We start from the raw sequence: 18,509 nt of genomic DNA, 5'->3' as shown, positions 1-18,509 counted from the left end.
CTATTTCTCTAAGTTTCTAGCAACTGGTCCTCCCTAAATGTGATTGACAACATATATATTTTCATTATTCTCTTTCTTATTTCCTTTTCTTTTCCTCGAAGATTGTGGTTGGTCATTCTTCACTTGCTCATCATGATTTCTACATATTTCTATAGTTGTCCCTGTCAAACTAAGCTCTCTATTTGTTCCTAACCTCAAAACATTTAGAGGTGTCATGCCCATGATCTATATGGAAATGGCAATACTTATTTGGATTCTTTTAGAATGGATCTGCCCTCATAAGAGGTGGGGTTCTAAACAAAGTTGGATTCTTTTCCTGCATGAGAATTTGCTCCTAAGGAGTATTAACCTTTGTAGAGTTACTGAATTAAAAGGCTGAATGAGGATGAGTGTCTCAAACTTTAGATCGTTCTCTAGGACAAAATTAATCTCTCTTTAAAAACTACTCAGGTCTACACCCTTTTCTTCTCACCAATCATCTTTCTTTTTCTTTTCTTTGCTTGGTTCCCTTATCTTCTAATTTCTCTTTTGAAATCTTTTTTCAAATTGGCATAGTTCTTAGCTCTTGAAAGCAACTCAAAGCACAAAATAGATGGTTTCTTTGAAGCCAACCATCATAATTTTCCCATCCTAACTCCCTCTACAATACCAAAAATTGCTACGCCATCATCATGACCTCTATTTAGGTGATCTCATTAGTGTACCTTTTATATAGTCTCTCAAGGACTTTCCTTTGATGTTGTTTGACGGTCAAGAGATAAATCACTAGTTTTTCTCTTTGTCAAGCACTTCAGAAATTAAAGGTAAATTCAATACTCAAATCTCCAAAGGATGATATAGAGTATGGCCTCAACCTTTAAAACCGTCTTTACATTACTTCTATTAAGGTAAGAAGAAAAGCTCAACAAAAAATTGCTTGTGATGTTTATTGCATTTCCATAAGAGTACGATACAATTCTAGATGTTCAATAGGATCCCTTGATCTATTTTATGGGTCAAATTTGGGGTAAACAGAACCTAGATAAATATTTTTTGTATTATTATATCATGAGTAAACGGTGGCTCTAGTTCCACTGTTGCATTATCAATTGGTCACTCATCTCGAACCATTGCTCAAGTCTCTACATCTTTTCTTACAATCCTTTATCAACTTCCTCCTCTCAGACTAAATCTTCTTTAGCCATTCTCCTCCTGGATCTTCAATGGTTTAAGGAATGTTTGAGATCACCTTCATTTGGTTCTTCTTTATACCTAGGCCTAGAAGAGCCAAAATCAATTATATTACTTCCACTTGAAAGACCCTTTCTCAGCTTAAGTTTGGAATTGGTTGAACATTCTATTCAACTTATGCGCCAACTTATCTAATTTTTGTTGAAGTCTAACAACATGAGATTATCCTCGGCGCCTTGCATGCAATATGGATTCAAGGATTTAAAGGAGGACGAATAGGCATTGTGTCATCATCTTTTAGATCTCGTTGTCATCTACTTTGTCAAAAGTGAACTTGCTATCACTCTGAAACTTTAATCGTCAACCTCATGATCATAGTACTCACGGTTTACATCTATGCTCGCAATTGAGCTTCAAAGAGTTTTAACTAGAAGACCCAACAGACGCAGCCAATCTCTCAGTGTAAATTTTATCCCAACTTACTAAGTAGCAATTTCAACCAAGGTGCCCTTTAGGGCTAGACTTCCTTTTTGTTAGATCCGATGATGATGAATTTCTCCTTCGGGCTAATTTTAATAGGATTTTGAGTTTTCTCATAAGAGTCAACTTCCTTAGGGAATGAAGATATCTTTGTCCGATAATGATTTACAAAAAAAAAAAAATCAATGTGATAGTTTTCCCAGCGTAAACCCTTTAAAGGTCAAGACAATCATTGAATTTTTAAAAATATTAATTTAAAGAAAGAAAATTAGAGAGAGGAAGTCAGCATTTTTTCTTCTTGAGTCAAATTTTTCTTAATTTTCAATGAAAATAGATGGTATATTTATAGGCAAAATTGATTTGACTTGAGTTCTATTTACTTTGATAATAAGTGTCATTGTTCTTGTGACATCTGACTACACTTGTGTTCTTGTGCCCATGTTGATTGACTAAAGATAGTAACTGCAGGCCCAAGCCCAATTATTGGTAATAGGCCCAGGCCCTTTAAAAGCCCATCTTTGATGGGCTGGGCTTGGGCTTCTATAAATTTTTTTTAAAATTTTTTAATAAAGCTAAAAATAAAAGAAAAAAACTCTTAAATTAAAGATAATATCCGATACATAATAAATTAATAGTCCAACACACAAAATACTAGCAACACAATGTAATAAACCACAAATAATGCTTATATATTATAAATCATAAAAATTATAAATTATCCTTTTTTAAATTATAAATTATAAATCCCGGGCTACGCTCAGGCTTTTTCTATAAGCCATTAACTAAGCCAATTCATAGCGGGTTTTTAAATTTTCGGCTCATGTCCATGGTCTCATGATGCAGGCAAAATTGGTGGGCCTATGCCAACTAGAGATTTTTTGCCCACTATATGATTGATATCCATACAAGTTTGTCTACATATCAAAGAAAGAAGTGTTTTAATCTTATATTGTTTATCTTAAGATTCTAGGATCGTAGGAACCCTTTGAACCTAATCATTTATCCCAGGTGGTTTTTCCTATAATAGGATCCTAGAAACTTTAGAATTTGGGGGGCTTTGTCTTAGGATCCTAAGATCCTAGAAGTCTTCGAACCTTCAAACCTAAGAAGTTTATCCTTGGTAGTTTGTCCTAAGAATCTGAGAGGTTTATTCTTTATGGTTTGTCTTAGGATCAAATCTTGGAAACCTTGGAACCTTTTGGGCCTTGAATCTTGCCACCTAGGAGGTTTATTCTAAGTGGGTTGTCAATTTCTTCATGAGCTTTATGGGACTGTATTTATTTAGGCCCTAGTTGGGATCCTAGGAGTCTTGCAACTTTGGAACTTAAGAGGTTTATCTTAGGTGGCTTTTTATAGGAATATAAAATGTTTATTCTAAGTGGTTTGTCCACCTCTTCATGCACTTTGTAGGGACCATCTTTATGTGAGTCCTAGCTGGGCCTATTCTATTTTTGGTCACATAGAGTTGTATAGATCTAATCTTAATTCTACTATTAGCTATATTTACAACAATAATTAGTTGACAATTTTCAGCCGAATGTTGCTTCTTCTAGCTATTGTATGAAATTAAGAAAGCTTTCTGAAATGTATTGCAACAGAATTATTGGAGTCTAAATCATTTCTCTTCCTGTTATCCTAATGGCTATATTTTTAATTTAGTAAACTGAAATTTCGTTCATATAGATACAAATTACGACACATATTCATATTAATTGCATATCAAGATCGAGTCGGAATTTTAAATCTAGAAAAAGAAAAGAAAAGAAAAAATATGCCAGAAACATTCAAAAAAATTGTAATAGCTAATTGAAAATAAACACAATAACGTCATATGGTGTAACATTAAATTCGTATAAAATTTGGATTTAAACATCTGCACTAATTAATAAAATCTGTGTGTGTACAACACAGAGCCGAACTCCATAAAAATAAAGACATAAAAAAATGAGAAATGAAGGAAAAACAATAGAGAAATAGAACTTAGAAAATTTAACCTTCCCATGGGCTACTGATATGTTATTTCTTTTTCTTTGAAGTTTGTTATGTTTAAGATTATATTTTGGAATTAATAATTTAATAATTTTCTTTGGCATCTAATTTTCGTTGTTTTTGATTTACTGTAACAAAAGAAAAGATCGCGGGAAGAAATATGCAGAAGCAATTTTTTTAATTTTTTAATAAGGATTAGAATCGAAAAACCAAACCTGAATCGAACCGGGTTCAATGATGATTGAGTACTTTTTTGTTTGGTTTTTTCATTTCATTTAAATTTGATATCGAATTGAACTGAAAATTTTGGTTCATGTCGACTACTGAACCGAACCGACGGCCACCCCTACATCCATATTTGAGAAGCTCTCCTTCTTGTTATAGAGAGAGAGAATTTTTTTTAAGTTACATTTATTATAACTTACAATTTGATTTTTCAAAATAAAAATGAGTGACAAAGCAGGGAGTCAAGTGAGTCAATTAATAAATTTTGCCTAGTTGTAAGTATATTAAATATAACTTTATATATATATATATGTGTGTGTGTATTTGGAAAGGGAAAACACACGACGTACATGCCTAACTCCGTAAAAATAAAGAAATAAAGAAAGGAGAAAAAAAAAAGAAAACACCATAAAGAAAAAGAACTTAGAAAATTTACAAGAGAATTAATTAGAGCCGTTCGGGGGATGTTCCGAGAGATGAACTACGTACTCGCGGATCTTAGTGTTGGCTTTAACGTTTAAGATATTCTTACAACCAAGAAGCCTTGGAATAAAATAAACTAATAAAGCCAAATTGATCCATTCAAAGAGTAATATTGATTTCAGATTTAATAGCTTGAGAAAAGTCATTGCATGCCTTGGCTTGGGTTTCAAGTTCCGAAAAACACATATTGTATATAACACTAACCAAAAAAAAGAAAAAAAAGAGAACAAACAAAGCTATACATCAACATTTGAATGACTGAAATAGGCGAGTTATATATTTATCGTATTCTTACACTAGAATACCTAAATGATGGTAAAGTTTTCTACCTCTATCACTGACAGCATGAGGCCAATGGTTCATCAAGTCCAACAGCCACAAACTACTAAGAGTAGCGATAGAATAAAAAATTATTATATAAACTAATTTGTACAAATTAATTAAAAAAATACACTTAACGTTGGAAGAAGAATATACTTATGATGTGAAGAATATTATGCTGGCAAAAAAAGTTCCTAAAAATATCTTGCCTTTGTATAAAATCCTTATTTTCCCAAAAAAATTAAAAAAAAAATCTAGAATCCGGCTTCAACTACCCTAAAAACAACCGAAAAATATTCCTAGAAATATAAATCTTGCCTTTATACAAAATTTATAATCATAGTTTTCCAAGCAAAAAGAAATCCTCCAGTCCCGGCTTTAACCATATCATATATAGAGGACAAGTAATTCAATTATGGTAAAGATAATCCGGCAGATTGACAATGAGATGCTTATACACAATTAAACATTATAATACGACACTATATATATCCTGCATTATGAAATAGGGTTGGTACGTACCTAAAAGCTTTAATTTCATTTGCCAGCAAAAGGGGAAAAAAAAAATAATGGGTTATTTTGCTAAGCAGATTTTGGTACTTTTGATATCACTCACCGTGCTGCTAAGTATGTGTAGTGGTCTTCGTTTCAAAACACATGAGGTGAAGGAGTGCATTCGCAATGATATAGGCTTCGGCATAGATCTGACCGTTCATTGCAGATCAGATGATGATGATCTTGGGGTACATGATATCCTTTACGGAGGAGTCTACTCTTTTAGTTTCAAGCCAAATATTTTTGGGGCGACGCACTTCTATTGCAGTTTTAGCTGGCAAAATGCTGAGAAATCGTTTGATATTTACAAAGATGAGAGGGATTACAGTCGTTGCGAAGATTGTTCGTGGAGAGTTACAGAGCATTATCTATGTGTCTCAGCTACTGACAGTCTTGCTAGTCCTGAAACGTGTTATGATTGGAACGGCAAATTTTATTTGTGATCTGTTGCTCCTCCTATAGTTATATTATTGTATGAAACTCATCATAAAGGTTTCTTCGATTCATTGGTACTATTATTATTAATGCAGTGAAATTATCGCAGTCTAGCTAAATTTTTTGTCATGCACGATGCATGTATGTGACTTAAATGTTTGCTTTTTCTATATGTTACTGTGTTTCATGAACTGATTATTTACTATATAGTTCTTGTTATTCGACAGTGAAATGAAATTGCTGTATTAATTGTTTAAAGTATGTTACAAAAACCGTTTTAATTAAGAACAGAATAAAGCAAAATCATTGAGGCTGCACGAGATATCTAGCTATTAATACAGTTTTAAATGGGAAAATCATGGCCGGTTAATTAACTAATTTGAGTTGATCTTTTTAACATGTACGTATAAAAACTACATTATATTACAATGCATCTTCTAGCACATACATGATATATTTTATGAGACTATATATATATAATTTTTCAAGTACATCGTCCGCATTTTTTGGCACATAATAATGTGTCCACATAAAAATAAGGAAAAAAAAAGAGCCCATTTGCATGAATACACACACACACACATATATATATAAAGAGAAAGAGTATTGATTATTAAGTCCAACCATTACGTTATTAAATTATATAACTTAATAATTTTTTCAGACTTTAACAAATGTAAGATCTTAAATTAGAATATTTCTATAGATATATAGAAATTCAATGCATCTTCTTTTACAGAATAGATCAGATTAGTAATAAAATGGTATTTAAACAGCTTAAATAGTTAGAATAAGTGAAAAATGACAATATTTCTAGGTAATTATATTTTGATATAATTTTCAGCCAGTAAATTTTATGGATTAGACATATTAGTACGTTTTAAGTGGACATAGCATTTAAAATATGATAATAGAACAATTAAATCATTGATTTTATTAACCACTGTAACCTTATCTGCATCAATTTGATGAAACGAATCTGTGTGAAAATTAAAGTTACAAGGCCGGGCCTCACTTATGATTCTATCGGAAATATGGATCAAAATGATATTAGCCAAATACTTAAAACAGTTATTGCCTCAGCACACTTTTCCCCGTAAGGTTAATTTTAGGAATTAAATTTCACATTCGCGTTAGATTTCAATGGATTATAACTTCGTAGCACACGAGTCGAAATCACCCCTATGGTTTTTTTCTTTTCTTCTCGTCGACACAGACTGCCACAATTCTTAATTCAACTCTCAGTTTACTGCAAGCGGCGGGTTCTTTATTTTGCTGCTTGCTGCTCATGTATGTATTTTCTTTTTTTTATCGTAGACGCAGCATAATATTTCTGCTAATTTTTTTTTTGGAATATTTATTATATGCAGTGCGGTGCAGGGTTTAATTTTCATTTAAGCTGTCGGTGATTGATTGATTGATTTATCTATTTCTTGAAGACTGATTAATTGATATTCGATCTGTTTATATAAAGATTTTAGTAGCTTTGAGTTGACGATCAAAAATGTTTGAACGGAAGTTCTACAAAACGAGGATTTGCGTTTTGTATCAAAAGGGTCGCTGCTCGCGCCCCACTTGCTCCTTCGCTCATGGAGACGCTGAGCTTCGCCGCCCTTTCCGCTCCCATCACGGTAACTTAGCTTCTCCTTTTTATTATTTGAACATTTTGTTTTTTTTTTCCCCTTGCAGATTCTGAGCTGAAGGTTTTGTATTTTCGTTTTGTTTATTTTCTTGGTATTTTCACTAGTTTGATAACTATCAAGGGTGGTTTGAATTTGATGGTAGTTTATGAGAAATTTGTAGTACCGTAGTACAGTGTGGCTTTTATCAGTATGAAACATCCACTAACAGGCTTAGTATTGTTTTTCATCAGAATGGATTTTGCTGGTTGGTAATTCTTAGAGGCGATGATATGGTATTTCTGGTGATGAACATTATCTTGGTTTATCATTATGCATCTCTGAAACTGCAAAGTTTTGTTGACGCTTCAGCATTAACTATTTTCTGGATGTTATATTCGTCCATAATATTGAGACCGACGGCCAGTTTTGTGTAACCATCGAAAGCTATTCGTAATTTGTCCTTTGGACATATGTTGGCAGAGCATATGGCAACCACTTCATTTGCAACTTCTCCTCGAATGATATTCTGAAGGGATTTCCTGGATGGAGAATTTATAACTGTTATCTTTATATCATGAGGAAGAAATCTTTGTTGCTTATTGCTCAACTGGAAGCTGTGGATATGCCAGCTAACATTTATCCGATGCTACTTTGATATGTGATGGATAACAGTTCAAATATGGGTTTTCTGTTTCTATATTTATATGAGAGAGGTTGTTTCTTTGTCCCCATTGGCAATGACAAGGATGTACTGTTACTATTCATTATTAAGTTACACGTATGTTTCTCTGTGATGGTAAGATTAGATCTGTACTGTTTGCGTGCCTCTGCTTATTTTGACTGAAAAGTACACTGAATACAACTATTTTGCTAAACTGGAAATTCTTTGAATTCCCAATTGCAGGTGGGCCGGACTACCGAGTTGGTGACTTGAGGGATAAGCTTGACAGAAGGCTGTCTCCACAGAAAATTTATTCCCCTGGAAGAGATACTAGAGGCCGGAATAGATTTCGTGGTCAGTAATTATATTCCAAGTTCCTTGGTTGTTTTGTTTGGCTATAAATGAGTCTAGTTTGGGTTCTTTCTGATAAAGGCAATTGCTTTGGACCATTCTGGTGTTACCAATTGATGATTTGTCTTAATAGATCGTTTTGTTTTTAGTTGCTTTTCTTTGTTCCTTTTGTTGTACATTTACTGATCAAAGTTTAAATTTCAGGACTTAGCCCTTCGAGGTCCCCTGAGAATAAAAGGTAACTAAACAAGAATCCTTTATTCAATCAGTTTTCAGTTGACGATACTATTTACAAAAGGAAATTGTTGACTTGGGTGCTGACTCTTTCCAAAGCTGTTTTCCTCGTGGCCACTGTGGGTTGCTTTTTTGGTTTTCTTTTCCTTTTCTTTTTCAAACCGGGATGATTCATAGTATTATTAAATTCAAATTCTATTCATCCATTGAATGGATAGTTGACATCACACTGTGTATCCACATGTCAGTGCAATTCAACTGCCACCTCAATTGGCATAAGAAGTTGCAACATGTAGCATTTCTCAGTTTCTTGTAGTGTTATTAAATTTTTGGTTATATTTGAAGTAAACTCGGCCGCACTTGTATCACCTATACTTGTCCTTAAGGAAAGAAATATTTCATACTATTTTTCTTCTGGTAGACATATAGTAGTATAAAATTGTGTTATACATTTATTTATTCTCCATCCCAGTACATTCAAACTTTGAGTTCAAAATGCATATTTGATTACAGTGATAGAAAACGCTGGAAGAAACAGCACCTTGATGGGCCAAGAGAATTTTCTGCAAGTCTGAAAATCTCAGATGGGATTAATGATAGAGTTAAAGAACGAAAATTTACACCTTCTGATTCCAAAGTTGTTCTTCTGGAGCAGGTTAGAACAATTTGGTCAAATACTGGCATTAATTTTGTATTCTTCATTTTCCCCGTCTTTATTTCATCCAAAAACAAAAATTAATTATTTGAAATTATGTGCAGTTAAAAGAAGTGCAGTTGGATATCAACGTGCTTGAGGACCGCAAACTTCAATTGGAGGTCAGTCAATCTTCTGTTTGTGATTACTTTATAGCTTAGGAAGTATGGACAAACTTGTTAAATTACTTAAGCATTTACTTTAAAACATCATTAAAGCTAGTGCTTCCACCCAAGAATCTAGGCTGCAACTCGAATGATTTCATTGGTTATCCCAAAACACATATTTTTAACAGTGCTTGTTTCTGTCCACTCCCTCATAACAAACACACTTTCAAGAAATACATTATATGTCGATGATTTACCATATCTTGTTCGAGATTACTTTAAGCATCTTTGTTTTGTTGTGATGGTAACACTTATCATCATCATCATCATTATTATTTGTCTGCATTCCTATACATGATTTAAGCCACATATTTGGTGCTTGATTTATTTGTTTCTCAAAGACTAACGAGGAGGAGAAGGGTCAAGAAGCAGATATTCTTTCTTCTAGAATAAAGGAGCTCGAGACTCAATTGCAGAAAGAGAAAGAGGAATCTAAAAGGTATCATGAATATAATAATTTATTTTCATCTTTGTCTATCAAGATGTTTTATTTTTGTGGGTGGGTGCCCTCTTTCACTCAGTTTCAATGGACAATTTAATATTCAGGATAGCTTCAAAAATCAAGAAGTTTGTCAAAGCACATAATCGTCACTCACAGATGCAAGATGATCTTAAGAGGCAAGTTATGGTTTGCTTTGAATCACTCTCCTCTGTGCAGTTCACTACTTTGATCTGTTCTTTGAACTTCCTAGCATTTAGCTTTTAGTTTATACTTCATAAATTCATAGGTCACAAGCTCGACTTCAGAAGTTGGGATATCATCTTGGCTTAGATGCCACTAAAGTTGGTGGTAATGAAGAGGATTCAAGCATCAATATCATGAGTGATGAGGAGACCACTAATTACCATCTAGTCGACCCACAGAATGATAAGCAGACTATACCTTCTCCGAACAAGAAAAAACTGCATGTTGATAGGGATACTACTAATGGATTTGTGCCAGAAGGTACTTTATTTTGACATTTCTGTGCATACAAGGTTTGTTGAATGTTACTTCTGGTTCCTAGATCTTTTGTTAATAACTTATATGTTTTGTTTCTCATATTACCGCTTATTTCATGTTTTTCATTTGACTTCAATCTGCTTGCAGTCACTAGTGTGTTAGTATCACTTGATTTCAGGAGTCCCATTCTGTTTTTGATTTTGTTGTTTATGCTGCATCTTTGGGTGTTCTAGCCAATTTAACAAAGGATGGAGGACGAGTGGCTGAATCTGTTCACTTAAAGGAGGTTTCTTGGTGGAATCAGCATCCTACTAATCATGGATCTGTGGCTGATGAAAGCAAGCTGAAAGGGAAAAATGTCTCAACCAGCTGGTTTTCCGCACAGGCGAAGAATGTGAGATCAGCAAATGCATTAGCGTTACCATCAACTGGTATAGCTGCTCATGTCAATGATGAAGAAATAGAAGTTGAAGTGGAGCAGATTGAGGAGATTGATATGGCTTCAGCTGGAACTGGAAAAGGAGCAACTTACATGGCAAAAGGCTTGCAATTTAGGCTGCCCCCTCCTCTTCCAATCCCTCGTAATGCTTACATAGAGGTCAGTTTGTTGGGCATTGCCTATTGGATCTATAGCATCTGTCCACATTTGTGCGTCCACAATTCTAAATCACCTTAGTGATTTAGCGCCATATCAAAGTATGATCTACTCTTTGTAGAGTTTTTATTCTTAATCCATTATTAAAAGTAAGCTCAACCATTTACTATTTCTCCTTTTCTTTACTATTGTTACTTTTTTAATCCATTTTAATTTTGCATCTGACTTCAGCTTTGACTTGCAGCGTGTGGGCGATGATGAAAACGTGGATGTGGTGGGCTGAACGTGATGGTGAAGAGGACGTCTAGCATGTGGTTAAATATTTGATAGTCTTTGCAGAATTATTTTATTTTATTTGTTTTTGGTAATTGTCTTTGATACATATGTAGAACAAGAGAATTGTTGACTCCATGTATATATCTCTCCATATGTAATGTAACAGTTTGATATTTTATCCTACACAAAATTCCCTTTGTTGGCATAGCTTTGGATTCGCGGAAAATGTGGTGGAGGTTCACTTTTTCAAAATTAGTTGCATAAATAATTTATAATCACATCAAAAGATTGAGAGACCAAATTAGTTATTTTTGAGGGGAGGGAGGGCAAAGACATGCCACTGACTGGTTTGCTTTAGAACCTTTTCTAGTAGCATGGAAAATTTAAACTTGGAATACATTTGGTTGGAGTGCTAAAAAGTTTAAGATTATATTGCTTTTATAAATTTAATCTAATATCTTGTTTGGCGCAAAATTTAATCCCACATTTTAATAAGAGAGAGAAGAAAAAAAATTATCTTAGGGAACCGTAAGATAACATATGAGTAGTGTTGCAAGACATTTTAAAATTCTATTCTAAATTTTCATATCAAATTATTTACTGATGTCGTATTCATCAACTGGAGATGTAATTAATTTACTTGTAAAAAAAAATTATTAATCATTTAATAAATGACACATTACATTTTATATCATTTAGATAAAATTTTAGATGCATTAACACTAGCTAATGTTAAATAATAAAACTTAAATTAATTTTAGTTAATAATTCAATCCCTGAGAATATATGACATTTCATCTATGTGCTAAAACTATGAACGACATATCATCCATATTTATTCCCTACATATAACATCAAAAACTCCCTTTCTTCCCAAATCCCTAACTACGACACTTAAAAAGGAGCCTATCTGACATGTCATCTCTTGTTAGGAGATTACTGCGGTTCTTTTGGTTGGTCGCTTGGCTTGTGGAAAAGTTCTTTCGAAAGATTCCTTTAAAGAGTTACAGAAGAGGTTTTGCTAAAGTACTTGCAACCCGCTATTTAGAAGGTGTTGGCCTCACTCTTGTTACCCATATTTGCACAAAATGGCTAGGCTGTAAGTTAACAAAAAATATCACTTGTCAGGACATGTTCTTTTGATTGGTGGGCGGACCAAAAGTACATGAACGTGTCGAATATTGCAATATGTCACGTATATGAGTTGTACATGTCATTTAAGATACTTTGTGTTTCCACACTAGCCATCTAACACTAAGCATTTTGTGAATATGAGGTATGATATCAATGTGTTGGAATAATATTCTTTGATTATACTAAAGTCGTTAATGGTTATAAGGCCTTTAATAGTTTTAAAGGAGAAGTATAAATTCAGACGAAATTTCATTTATGCGCTGCAACTAAGATAAAAGTATTCATCTTAGTAAGAACGAGAACGATTCTCGACAATTATCTTAAGGAGTCTATTTTAAAGTTTATGAAAACTATTTCGACTTATTTTGATTAAGTTAAGAGACAAGCAATAAAGTACGGTAGTGTTACTGGTATTGACGTGTCAGAAGTTATTAAGGATCCTGTAGCAGTCGTGCTGGCTTATGACATTGATAAGAAGGATGAACTTTTTATTATTTATAATAAAGGGACATTTGAATTTTTCTGATTTCAAATGATGCACTATGATATAAATGTTTTACAAAATAAATATTCTTTTTTTTTTATTGCTTGCAAGTAACTCATTTACATTTATCTTGTATAAGTAAAAGCAAGTGATAGATGCTTATTTCGTGGAGGGTTGGACTTTTGACTTATAACTGATGCAACATTTTTGGAAGAAATTTAATGATGTTTATGATGCGTCAAGGCACATAATTGACGTTTAAAGGTTCTTAAATATATTTAAACAAGTAAAAGATCGATTGTCTGCAAAAACCCAAATTGATGTTATGCTTGAGTTTCTACTAAATATTGAGGTGGAAAATTCTTTTGAGTTGACAGAATTGAAGATCAGAATCACAAGGTCTAAGTTTAAATCAGTGTTCTATAAATATATCAATGTCAACAATTTGTAGAAATGGTAAACATCACCAATAGTATGTAGATGATATTATGCTATTTAGCTGCATACCTTTGGTACGTGAATATGTAGTACTCTTCTTTAGGAAGAGTCTTTTGAATAGACCTATAAGAGTGTCTCTAGATGAGGCTATTGTTATTAGAGCATCTCCAAAAGACTATTTAAATTTTACTTTTCAATTTTTAATTTGCTTACTGATGTGGCAAATAAGTGGGTAGAAAAATATAATCTCCTCCAAAAGACTCATCAAATAAGAGCAAGTTAATATTATTTTAATCAATTCTTTCCCTCTATCAAATTTAACTACCCTCCAATAAATTTAATTAACCTCCAATTATTCACTCTAATTATTTTAATTACCCTCCAATTTTTTTCACTCCAACGAATTTAATTACCCTCTATTTTTTCCCTCTAAAAAATTTATTCAACCTCTAATTTTTTTTTTGGGCTTTTAACTCTTTATGAAATAGATTTTTGTGAATGGACTTCTCAACCTTCCTTCCGCCAGTTAACTATTTTTTTTTCCCATTGTTTTCCTTCATGGCCAGCAACTTTAAGATAAAGATGCTGTCAGATTCATCATACTTTTAACTCTTTATACTTTAAACTCTTTATGAAATAGACTTTTGTGAGTGGACTTGTTCAACCTTCCGCCTGTTAACTAATTTTTTTTCCTCATTGTGTTTCCTTCATGGCTAGCAACTTTAAGATAAAGATGCTGTCAGATTCGTCATCTGATGATGATGAAATTGAGATGATTGCAGCGGTAGCCATTGCAAAGAGAAGACATAAAAAATCTGGGCGTTGTGGCTCCATCAAAGGTCACGCAACAATTTGGCGCGATAGATTAGCCGGTCATGATAGGCTTTTTCATGATTATTTTTCTGAAACTTCCACATATCCTCCAGATAAATTTCGAAGGAGGTTTCGAATGAATCGCCATCTATTTCTGCGTATTAAAAATTCAGTGGAACAACACGATTCATATTTTGTCCAGAAAAGAAATTGTGCTGGAGTCCTCGGTTTGTCATCACTACAAAAGATCAGTGCAGCAATACGAATGCTAGCTTATGGAGTATCCGGTGATTCTATTGATGAGTATGTGAGAATTGGCGAAAGCACTGCAATCGAAAGTTTGAAAAAGTTTGTTCGTGCAGTGATTGAAATTTTTAGCAATGAATATTTACGATCTCCTAACACAAATGACATTGCTAGACTTTTAGCAGAAGGTGAACAACGTGAGTTTCCAGGAATGTTGGGAAGTCTTGATTGTATGCACTGGAAGTGGAAAAATTGTCCAGTGGCATGGAAAGGGATGTATGTTGGTCATGCCCATGAACCAACAATAATCTTAGAAGCAGTGGCCTCATATGATCTCTGGATATGGCATATGTTTTTTGGGTTACCAGGATCCCACAATGACATCAACGTGCTTGATCGATCTCCATTATTCAAAGACTTAGCTGAAGGACGTGCTCCATCAGTAAATTACTCAATCAATTGTCATAATTATACAATGGGGTATTATCTTGCAGATGGTATATATCCACCATGGTCAACTCTAGTGAAAACAATACCATATCCACAAGAAAATAAGCATAAGAATTTTGCTAAAGCTCAAGAATCAGCCAAAAAGGATGTTGAGAGAGCATTCGGAGTGCTCCAAGCTCGTTTTGCGATTGTGCGTGGACCTGCTCGCTTTTGGGACCGTGATACACTTCACGATATCATGAAGGCGTGTGTTATAATGCACAATATGATTGTAGAAGATGAACATATTACTAAAGATATAGAGGACTTAAATGATGATGTATGTACTGAAGATTGGGTTAAACCATCATTTGAACGAACAATAGGAATTATGGAATTTATTCAAAATCATCATCGAATTAGAAGCAGAGAAAATCACTCTCAACTTCAAAAAGACCTCATTGAACATTTGTGGAAACATCAAGGATCCTGTAAGGCCATGTAATTTGATAACATGCTGCATTATTATCATATTTGTCTTTATCTCTAAGTAATTTGTGATGATTTTAAATGACATTATTATTATTGTCTTAAATATATTTTGGCTTTTCATAATTCTATTCATGTGCTCTGTTTTTCCTGATATGAATACAAACTATATTGCCAACAAATGCAATCAGTAGTTGCATCATTGGAATGCCATATTGGACCAAATTCATGTCTCAGGCAATGCTAACAATGACACCATGGAACGAGGTTGCAGTAGCCAAAAGCCAGTGCAAAAATTAGACTTTCTTTGGCCTCCTCACTGGTGATCGCAAAGAGCACTTCCAGATCATGCAGTAGCTGTGCTTAAAACATGGATCTACGAAAACTTAATAAATTAAATATATAATATTAATTATAAAATTACATGAAAACATACAAGAATTTAAAGGAAAATAAAATAATAGAATAGCAAAACATTCAATCTTTATTTTTTTTTTTCAAGGATTTCCATTTGACGATGATAATAATATTTTTGAAGATGAGAAGGCATTCCACTTGTTTCCATTCGCATTATTTTCTCTTCTTCTCGCAATTCCTCTAAGTCGGCTTTTCGTTTTTCTATTTCCACCATTTCTTTTTCTAAAAGATACTTCTTCTCATTCATATATGTTTTTCTTGCTCGTTCTTCCTTTTTGTCTGCACGCATTTCTTCTAAAATTGTCACAAGAGGATCAGAATTTTTTTCTCTAATCTTACGTTTCTCACTTTTCTTTCTAAGTGGTCTTTCTAAATCAACAAAATTGGTGTCACCATTATCATTTTCATCAAGATTGATAGGAGTCTTTGCAGTTGATGATGAGGATATACCAGGCGATGAAGCTGAAATTCCCTTTTTCTTCTCTCTTTTTGCTTGGTTATCAGTCAACCATTTTGGATGATGCCTCAATATATTCCAACAGTGTTCAAAAGTAAATTTTGTTTTGAACATTTCCTTGTACAGAGCCTTTGCATTCATAATATAAAATAATTCATTTTAATTTATAAACAAATAAAATGACAAAACTAATTGATTTGTTTAATTAATTAAAATAGATACCTTGTCTTGTTCATTCGCGCCACTTTGTTGTCTATTTTCAATTTGGGAAAAACAGCCATGAAATTTGTTGGTGGCTTGCTGTATCTTTGACCAACGCTGCATCAATGATTTTTCATCCCGTTCAGATTCAAAATTCTTGTATTTGTGAAAATAACCCCACACTCGAGCCCAAAAGCTTTGGTGTGTTTGATAAGTTCCTTGGACAGGATCCAAACTAATATTCAACCATGATGAAACAAGATGCATATCTTCATCCGCTGAAAAAGCCTCACCGCGTTTCTTTTGTGAAATGGAGCCGAGAAGAGTTGCTGATAGAGATGATTCAATGAATTGAGATGAATGAGGTATTTGTGTAGAAAACGATGGATGATCAAATTGATCCATTTTGATGAAGTCAAGTGAAAAACTGAAAAAAAAGCCGTTCAATTGTTGTTTATGTTTTTGAAAGGAAACATAAATAATAATTATAGCAGTTGTATCTTTCCAATAAAAAATAATAAAATATTAATAGAAGAGGGAGAAACTCACTCGGTAATATTGAAGAGTGAGAAACAAATCTTATTTGAAGAATCTAAATTAACGTGTCTTTTGGAGTGTTTAAAATTGATATGGCTCTTCAAATAAGAAGTAGAATTTTATTTGAAGACTCTTTTGGAGATGCTCTTAGGGCTTCAATTCAAAGCGCAAATCTTTTAATGGAAAAATATCCACTGACAGCTCAAAGTTGAACACATTATCAAAGGTATACATGTTTGTTGGGTGGTAGAGACGGCAATAAAATCTAGATCCAGCCCCCATCCGCAAGTATCCGAATCCCAAAAAATCTGGATCCGCATATTAAAGAATACATATTCGGATGTGAAAATTTGAGATCTGCACGAATTCGGACGCAAATGCATACAAAAAATCGGATATCAAGATCCAATTAATTTTTTTTAAATTAAAAGTTAAATTAAAAATATATATTAAAAATTAAAAATAAATTTTATTTGTGGATTTATGATGTTGTATGTTATTAATGATGAGTTATTAATTGTTGAATTATGAATGAATTTTATTTGATATTATTAGGTAAATTATTAAATTTTATTTGTGGATTTATGATGTTGTTGCATGTTATTCATGTTGAATTATGAATGAATTTTATTTGATATTATTAGGTCAATTATTAAATTTTATTTTAAATTAAAAATATATATTAAAATTTAAATTAAATTAAACACTAAATTTTATTTGAGGATTTATGATGTTGTTGTATGTTATTCATGTTGAATTATGATTGAATTTGATTTGATATTATTAGGTAAATTATTGAATTTTGATTTTTGAGAATCCAGAAATCAGGAACATCCATTTGCATCTATTGCAGATATTACCCACATCCGAATGCTATTTTTTTTTCTTTGGATTTGTATATAGAAATGTAAATGTAGATCTGGATCCGAATGCACCTACATTCAGGTCTGGATCCAGATTTTGCCAAGCCTAGTGGGTGGACCAATATATCACGTCTTTGAGTTTTACACATCATTTAAAATTGCTTTGTATTTTTACGATCTCATTTCTTGTTATTGTATTTTTTTAATGATTGTTACAAAATTTGTCGTGGAATTCTTTTTTGTTATAGTTTTAAACATGTGAGAAAAATTCTTGACATTTATCTTGGAACTAAAAATTCTCGTGTTGTAGTTCTAAAATGCAAACTTAGACTATTGACTTTTGAAACGATATTCTTTTGGTTGGTGGCTTTGGGATGTGAACATGTGGCCTTTGAAGTGGTAAAGAGAAGTAACTATCGATCAAGTTGTTGTTATTGGGGCTCTAAATTCAATGTGTAAATTTATTTTAGTAGGAAAATATCCATTGGCCGTACAAAGTTGAACACTTTATCAAAGGTATACAAATTAAAGGTATATGTATCAAAGGCATACATATTAAAGGTATACATATCAAAGGTATACATGATTTGTGAGTGGACCAATGTATTGCATCTGTGAGTTTTACATGTCATTTAAATTATTTTGTATTTCTACCGTCTTATTTCTTGTCAGTGCATTTTTTTAATGATTATTTATAAAAAAAAAATTATGGAACTTTTTTCATTATAGTTCTAAACTTGCAAGAAAAAAATCTTTTAGCTTGGAAGTGTTATAGTTATGAAAGAAGAATATACACCATT

General features: G+C 32.8%; 4 protein-coding genes across 7 annotated transcripts; 3 read left to right on the top strand and 1 right to left on the bottom strand.

Moving 5' to 3' along the window:
• The first annotated feature begins 5,237 nt into the window (after positions 1 to 5,237).
• Positions 5,238 to 5,666, top strand: LOC18050444 (S-protein homolog 29). Its single transcript, XM_006447446.2, has one exon. The coding sequence runs from the start codon at positions 5,238 to 5,240 to the stop codon at positions 5,664 to 5,666; it is 429 nt and encodes a 142-aa protein (XP_006447509.2).
• A 1,102-nt stretch (positions 5,667 to 6,768) lies between these two features.
• On the top strand, positions 6,769 to 11,408 carry LOC18053170 (zinc finger CCCH domain-containing protein 13). Of its 4 annotated transcripts, none has more exons than XR_002907224.1 (11): positions 6,769 to 6,948; positions 7,140 to 7,289; positions 8,185 to 8,295; positions 8,497 to 8,530; positions 9,040 to 9,181; positions 9,286 to 9,342; positions 9,729 to 9,826; positions 9,934 to 10,005; positions 10,116 to 10,333; positions 10,564 to 11,074; positions 11,170 to 11,408. XR_002907224.1 is itself a non-coding variant. In XM_006447443.2 (11 exons), the coding sequence occupies exons 2-11, from the start codon at positions 7,163 to 7,165 to the stop codon at positions 11,206 to 11,208; spliced, it is 1,263 nt and encodes a 420-aa protein (XP_006447506.1). In that variant the 5' UTR covers positions 6,769 to 6,948; positions 7,133 to 7,162; the 3' UTR covers positions 11,209 to 11,408. The 4 variants fall into 4 exon arrangements, 1 of the variants encoding a protein (XP_006447506.1); XR_002907223.1 differs by having other exon boundaries at positions 7,133 to 7,289; XM_006447443.2 differs by having other exon boundaries at positions 7,133 to 7,289; positions 10,564 to 10,928.
• A 2,558-nt stretch (positions 11,409 to 13,966) lies between these two features.
• LOC112100962 lies at positions 13,967 to 15,250 on the top strand. The gene has a single exon (XM_024190841.1). The coding sequence runs from the start codon at positions 13,967 to 13,969 to the stop codon at positions 15,248 to 15,250; it is 1,284 nt and encodes a 427-aa protein (XP_024046609.1).
• Positions 15,251 to 15,718: 468 nt separating this feature from the next.
• LOC18053169 (glutathione S-transferase T3) lies at positions 15,719 to 16,714 on the bottom strand. The gene is made up of 2 exons (XM_006447439.1): positions 16,331 to 16,714; positions 15,719 to 16,237 (listed from the first exon to the last, which is right to left on the bottom strand). The coding sequence occupies exons 1-2, from the start codon at positions 16,712 to 16,714 to the stop codon at positions 15,719 to 15,721; spliced, it is 903 nt and encodes a 300-aa protein (XP_006447502.1).
• Positions 16,715 to 18,509: the final 1,795 nt, after the last annotated feature.

Source organism: Citrus clementina, unplaced genomic scaffold (assembly GCF_000493195.1).
Source record: "Citrus clementina cultivar Clemenules unplaced genomic scaffold, Citrus_clementina_v1.0 scaffold_2, whole genome shotgun sequence".
Lineage (NCBI taxonomy): Eukaryota > Viridiplantae > Streptophyta > Magnoliopsida > Sapindales > Rutaceae > Citrus > Citrus x clementina.
This window is presented reverse-complemented; position numbering and strand designations above follow the sequence as displayed.

Bases quoted from the DNA above. Each gene is read 5' to 3' on its own strand.
- LOC18050444 (XM_006447446.2), top strand. From the start codon at position 5,238: ATGGGTTATTTTGCTAAGCAGATTTTGGTACTTTTGATATCACTCACC.
- LOC18053170 (XM_006447443.2), top strand. From the start codon at position 7,163: ATGTTTGAACGGAAGTTCTACAAAACGAGGATTTGCGTTTTGTATCAA. The intron at 7,290-8,184 runs GTAACTTAGCTT...TCCCAATTGCAG, and splicing joins CCCTTTCCGCTCCCATCACG to GTGGGCCGGACTACCGAGTT. The intron at 9,827-9,933 runs GTATCATGAATA...TTTAATATTCAG, and splicing joins GAGAAAGAGGAATCTAAAAG to GATAGCTTCAAAAATCAAGA.
- LOC18053169 (XM_006447439.1), bottom strand. From the start codon at position 16,714: ATGGATCAATTTGATCATCCATCGTTTTCTACACAAATACCTCATTCA. The intron at 16,238-16,330 runs GTATCTATTTTA...ATGAATGCAAAG, and splicing joins GCGCGAATGAACAAGACAAG to GCTCTGTACAAGGAAATGTT.
- LOC112100962 (XM_024190841.1), top strand. From the start codon at position 13,967: ATGGCTAGCAACTTTAAGATAAAGATGCTGTCAGATTCGTCATCTGAT.